Source organism: Nanorana parkeri, unplaced genomic scaffold, assembly GCF_000935625.1.
Source record: "Nanorana parkeri isolate BGI_ZX_2015 unplaced genomic scaffold, ASM93562v1 scaffold351, whole genome shotgun sequence".
Taxonomy (NCBI): domain Eukaryota; kingdom Metazoa; phylum Chordata; class Amphibia; order Anura; family Dicroglossidae; genus Nanorana; species Nanorana parkeri.
The window spans coordinates 1,115,527-1,122,105 of record NW_017306619.1 but is presented as its reverse complement, the minus strand read 5'-3'; the positions used below and the strand labels follow the sequence as shown (position 1 = coordinate 1,122,105).

Sequence of the window (6,579 nt, the reverse complement as noted above, 5' to 3'; positions counted from 1 at the left end):
CCAAGATTGCTAAGAGCATCACTGGTTGCCAGGAGCTGAGCGGGACACTCAGGCTGGCATCCCACCCAGCTCCTGGCAGCCAGCGACGTCAATGAGTTGGGCGGGATGCCGGACAGAGACGGAGTAAGAGGTGAGCCAGTCTGGCCCCAATTCCCCCGCATCTGCCAGTGTACGGCTAATGCTATTCACATGACCTAACCACCACTAGATGGCGCCAAGGAGAATAGGAAATTCCTATGCTCCTGGGCACCATCTAGTTGTGGTGATACTGAGCAGGGATTCATGACCTTACCTCTCTCTCCAGCTCTTTCACTCTGCTATTCAGTTGCCTCACTTTGGTCTTTTCACTCTCCAGCTCAGCGCTGAGCTCACGATTTCTTTTGGACAATTCCACAATGGATTCATTTTACTGTATATTACTACAAGGCCTCAGCATGTCCGGTATAGTCATGACATATTTGTGAATGCTCCATGCAAAACTTTTCCTAACCCTTGCAGTGGGGCTACCCCAGCACTGAGAGGGTTAAGTGCTCATTTTTGTCTAGGTGCAAAAACAGAAAAGTTATACTCGACGGATCCTTGGTTCCCTGAAGCCTGTCTCCACCCCTGCAGCAATGGTATGTCCCTCAACATCCTATACAATGAGTATAGAACGTGATGACTTGGGGATCCTTAGACCGCTGCAGGGGAGGGGGAGCGAGGCTCCACGGACTGGTCTAAGAGCCAGCCAGCCAGCTCTGAGGATTCAGTGAGTATAACTTGATTATTTTTGCCCCTAGATAAAAAAAAAAAACGAGCAGTTTTACCTCGCACTGCAAGAGTTAATAAAACATTTCCTGAGGTTCTTCTTTAACCTCCCTGGCGGTATGATTCTTTTGATTTTCGTAAATTTTTCGGCACAATTTTTTTCCGTTATTTTATTTTTTCCGGGTTTTTTTTTCGAATTTCCCGCCGGTTCCGCCCCCATGCGACGCGTACGCTCGCAAGGGACGGAACCCGGAAGACAGATGCCGGCCGGAGGACAAAGCACATCATAAACATTTTCAACTACCACCATTTTATTCTATAGGGTCTTGGCATTCAGAAAATATATAATGTTGGGGGGTTTTACGTCATTTTCAGGCCTAAAATGTGGAATATAACATGGGTGCAAAAATTTAAAAAAGGGCCTCAGTCATGAAGGGGTTAAGGGCCTGTTCACATGATGTTCAGGTCCGGATCTGCAGACGCGGTGCTACTCATGCAGGGCGTTTTTGATGCGTTTTCGGTCCGGATGCTGGCAGTTCATTTATTTAATTTATTTTTTTTAGCCGTGGGGCTGTCAGTATGCAGATTCTTCCTCTGAGGTCACTTCCGCCCTCTCGTAACATCTACTTCCCTTTGTGTATGTAACGCTGGTGATCAGACATGTATCACATGTTTGCGGGCATGTTGATGGTGCTGGCTACAGCAATCTGCAGAGAACGAGCCCGCAGGAGACATCGTTATTGGGTACACCCGATTTTGGGGCTCCATGGGTCAGTTCTGGAGTTTATATGAGGATTTGCGAGCTCACCCGGATAGATTTTTTGCCTCGTATGTCCATGGAAAGGTTCAAAATGTTTGCACTTCATGTCTTTACCTCTACCCCAATCTGTCTGTCTATCTCCCACTCTGACTGCCTTTAGGCGATCCCTAGACTCAGCTATTCAGGGAAGCCTAACCCACATCAACCTTTTCTGCTTAGCTGCGTTGCGTTTCTTTTGCGTTTTTGCCGCGTTCGTGCGTTCCCTGACCGTACAAAATGTGACATGCAATATTTTTTCTGTCGTAACCTGAACGGACTGCGCACGTGAGAACTGTAGCCCATAAAACACATAGGGATACATTGGGATGCATTTTTAGTGCAGAAGCGTACGGAGCCGGTCAGCACAGAAAACGGACGTCGTGTGAACAGGCCCTCAACACTTTGCCATTCACAAAGAACATCCCAGGATGACACTGCGACAGAGTCTGTATGTTATATCGGCCTCACGGATATTAATAAGGGGCCAGAAGAACAGCTGGAGGCAGGAGCTGTACTATCTGGGAAGGTTTGAAAAAAAGATCACTGCACATAACTAAAAGGAAACAAATGGAGAACTTTAAAAAGGAGAACTATGAGGGGGGAGGGGCTTTTCACTCACCTCATAGTTCTAGCCGTCCTGTGACAATGAGACTGTCACAGGCCGGCTCAGTAGATCGGGAGGTGAGCGAACATATACCGGCGTTCGCTCACCTCTCGATCCTGTCACGGCTCTCTGCTGTGACAGGGGAGGGGCTGGATTCCCCCCTCCCCGCCAGCGCTGACTGGCGGAACGGACGGGGGAGGGGGCGGGTACAGCTGGCTCTGCCTCTAGATAGGCAGAGCCAGCTGTCACGCAGCTGGGCGGATCCAGACATCGATGTCGTAATCCGCTCCGGCTGCGGCATCTCAGTATACCGTGAGCTGCAGCTCGCTGTATACTGAGCCTAGGGTGACGGGAGGACGCTAGTTTGTGTCCTCCCGTTACCCTAAGGAGAACTATGGGGAAAAGACTTATCCCCATAGTTCTCCTTTAAAAAGGTATTTTAAAAAATATTGGTTCCCAGAGGTGGGCTTTAAAGGGTATGAAGTGCTTCTTATTGGTCAGCGAGGTCAGGTGACCGCGTTGACCAATGAGTGCTTGCCATTTGTGAGAGAAATTAAAAATCCATAGCGCAGGGCTGCACAACATGGCAGTATGGGGTACGAACAGTACACCCGTACCGGCGGAGGGGAAGGAGCGTTCGCCAAAAGGTAAGCATAGCAGGGGAGGGGGGAGGCCAGAACGGAGCGGGTAATTCCATTTTCCCAAATTCCACTGGGAAATTGCCGAGATGAATGACCCTCTGTGGCCTGGCCAATCAAGATGGTCTGAAAATCCCAAACCGAGAAGAAGCCAGTGAGAAGATGTTGGTGCCGGCGAGGGAGCGTTCAGACATTTTATCACTGGAGCGGAGGTGAGTGTAGTCCCGTATTAAATCAAAGCTAACGCACTTTGGAACACATGTGTTTATCAAAGAATGAGTCACAATAAAGTGGCCAGATTAGGAGATATTTTTCTATACTGATTTATAGACATGTAACCTCGCAAAAAATTAATTTAGTTTCGGATCAGATTTTTTGTTTTTGTTTTTCAGATGCCAAATTCGATTCGATTCAATATTTGGATTTCGCATCGATTCAAATTTTTGTTTTTCTTTTCGGATCTATTCGGATAGGGTTCTTTAATTAAAAATGAACTCAATTATTTTTGGGGGGTTTTATTGATTATTTTAGTTCTGTATTGCTCCTCCTAGCCCACACTGCTCCTCCTAGCCCGCACTGGTACCTCTTAGCCCGCACTGGTACCTCTTAGTCTGTATTGGTCATTAGACATGTAACCTGCAAAAAAATTGTTTTGTTTCGATTCTGATTTTTTCTTTTTTGGGGTGTTAAACATTTTCCATTTGAAACCATTGCAGATCAACAACCCCCAGAAAAAAAAATCTGATTGGCCAGAGAATAGTCACATGTGCGATTTAGTTTTGAATGAGATTCAGACCGAAAATGTAATTTGTTGCAATTTGGATGAATCAGAATTTCCGAATTTAACGCAATTCATCCGACTTTCCATTCAGAACTAAAGGAAATTTACATTTCTACCGATTTATACTTCGCAGGGTTGGTGATTACCAGCCAGAGCCACCTTGTCGTCTTCTACTTTCCTCCGGAGGTGTCGAATCTCAAACTCTTTTTCCCTCAGAAGTTTGTGCAGTCGGCCATTTTCATCCTGCAGTTCCCGTGCCTGTCCCTGCAGCCGCTCGTTCTCATCCTCCAGGATCCTGTCCAAGGGGAAGAACACAGAGATGACACCACAAGCAATGGTAGAATGTGGTTCTATTTACTGCTCAGAGCCAGGAAGGACGTGAGCACATGAGCACTGCAGCACAGCTAACTGGATCTTTGTGTTGCTTATCCCTCCCATAGTCTGAGCTCTGCTGTATAGGGATTGCAAGAGGCTGATGCAAAGTCAAACTCCGGTATTTACACTGCCTGCATTTAACTAAAATACAGTGAAGCGGTGAAGTTGGATCTTAGAAGGATAAGTTCACTCTTTTCCAAAAATTAAAGAAATGTATAATTATTACTATATAAAATAATATGCATTTCCTTAATATTTGCATTCAAGCCTGGAAAGCATTGCCATCGTGATCACTCGATCAGGGCTGCAGATCTCAGGCTTCTGCACATTCTCTCCCAGGCAGAGCTCCGTACTGAGGTACGTTGTTTCAGTTAGGAGAGATGGGGGGACGGACGGCTGGACATAAAACTACATTAAATCACCTCATATGGCGTCCAGCCGTCCTCCCTCTAGGTAGATGCGGGAATATGGGCAGTTCTACCTAGAGCGAGGACGGCTGGACGCTGTATGAGGAGATTTAATGTAGTTTGAAGTCCAGCCGTCCGTCCCCCCATCACTCCTAACTGAAACGCCGTACCTCAGTACTGTAAAGGTCAACTTATCCTTTAATGTCAGCTTTAAATGTGTCCACAAGATGGCGCTAGAACCCCACAGGCTGATAAATGCCATCTTTACACATTATGGCAATTTAAAAGGAGAACTATGGGGTCAGGTCTTTTCCCCATAGTTCTCTTTAGGGTAACGGGAGGACACAAACTAGCGTCCTCCCGTTACCCTAAGCTCAGTATATAGGGAGCTACAGCTCGCGGTATACTGAGACGCCGCAGCGGATCCCGACATCGATGTCGAGATCCGCCCAGCTGCGTGAGTGACAGCTGGCTCTGCCTATCTAGAGGCAGAGCCAGATGTACCCGCTGACTGGCGGAACGGACGGGGGAGGGGGGAATCCAGCCCCTCCCCTGTCACGGCAGAGAGCCGTGACAGGATCGAGAGGTGAGCGAACTCCGGTATGTGTTCGCTCACCTCCCGATCTACTGAGCCGACCTGTGACAGTCTCATTGTCACAGGTCGGCTAGAACTATGAGGTGAGTGGAAATCACTCATCTCATAGTTCTCCTTTAACCCCTTGAAGGCCGCGCTTTTAAACCCCCTTCCTGTCCCGGCCATTTTTCAGGATTACCAAAATGAATGTTATATCTTTTTTTGGGACACATAGAGCTTTCTTTTTATGGTTTTTATTTTTTCTATACAACCTCCTGCTGTGATATGTAACATGTGTGAAGCAATCGTTGTCTTGGCATGTAGGCGCAACCGGGCACGTGCTTGAGTTTGTATTGCGTGTCCGTGGGGGCGGAGGGGCTTTATAAAATGTTTCTTTTCTTTAATATGCGACTTTTTTTTAAATTTTTTATACTTAACTTTATTGCTATCACATAGGAAGCTAACAATCCCCCCATGTGATAGCACAGATACAGTCTATTAGACCACTAATGTCACCTATGGGACTCCCAGCTTATTCTCCGGCTATGAAATGACATCGACAGCTTGGCTCCAAAAGTGATGCGATACAAATCACTTCCGGGTCCAGTGATCGGAGCGGAGATCAGCCACTAGTAATGAGCTTAACTCCCTCCAATCTAAGCCCACAGACTGGCCGTGATGGTCCCAGCCTCGCATGGAGGACAGCGGAGCCTGAGTGACATTACTCCTGCACATGCACGTGGCACCGCGGCCAAGAATTTACACTGAGCTGCCCATTCACAACTCAGTGTACATTCTAATGAAGATTTGTTCCTTCCTACTATGAAATGCATGGCTGGTGGGAGGGGCTGGCAGGATGCTGTGCATAGCCTCAGTACTCCTCTCAAGAGCCTTCATCTCTGATGCAAGAAGTGGGCTGGCTCCTGGGAGGAGTTATGCAAATATCCCAATGCCTTGATGGGTGGGTGTCAGTTTGGAGGAGTGGGCGTTCCTAGGAAAGCTGTCTTTACATGAAGATGGCCCTACATAACAGCCCCATGTGATGCCGAGTCTCTATGATTAAAAGAACTTAACCAATAAATGAAAGGGGCGGGGCCAGGGAGAGATAGGTTGGGGAGGAAAGTGCTAGAGGATGGTGGATGTCCTCCACCATGGGATTGAATCAGATTTGATCACCTTTTTCCCAGATCGCCGGAGGATTCCCTATCCAGTCGGAATAGATCTAGCTGGTCCTGAACTCCAAATGCGTCGGCTTTTTTCTGCTCCTGCCCGCTCTGCTTCTCTTTCTTCCTCTCCATCAGTCTCTGGAGACGTTTCTGTTGCTGCTCCTGAAGCGTCTTAAACTGCTGCCGCAGGTTCTCGTTTATGGCGGCGTCTGATTCCATGGCGGCCTGGAAGACAAGATCGGCGTTTGTTGCAGCCAGTGGAACCCTCCGCTATATAATACTATAATGCAGCCAGGGAGAATATACAGTAACACCCCGCCCACCCCCACCACCTTGCCTGAATGCTGCGGCAGCCAACAGCACTGGTCACATTGGTCGTACTGACCTTCCTCCTTCTTGCTCCATTTCCCCAGTCTCAGCAGTCTTTGCCCCCTGCCATTAAAAACTAAAACCCCATCCTCCTACCCATGATATTCTGCCTCCTCTCA

General features: G+C 47.8%; 1 protein-coding gene across 1 annotated transcript in view; it reads right to left on the bottom strand.

Annotated features, from left to right (window-relative positions):
- CCDC13 (coiled-coil domain containing 13) overlaps positions 1 to 6,313 on the bottom strand; it is a 28,173-nt gene extending 21,860 nt beyond the window's left edge. The window contains exons 1-4 of the mRNA XM_018558639.1: positions 6,102 to 6,313; positions 3,696 to 3,864; positions 2,930 to 3,036; positions 293 to 407 (exon numbers count right to left, since the gene is read on the bottom strand). Coding sequence (XP_018414141.1) covers positions 293 to 407; positions 2,930 to 3,036; positions 3,696 to 3,864; positions 6,102 to 6,310 — 600 coding nt within the window. The 5' untranslated portion in view covers positions 6,311 to 6,313. The remainder of the gene's footprint in view (positions 1 to 292; positions 408 to 2,929; positions 3,037 to 3,695; positions 3,865 to 6,101) is intronic.
- Between the last annotated feature and the right edge of the window lie 266 nt (positions 6,314 to 6,579).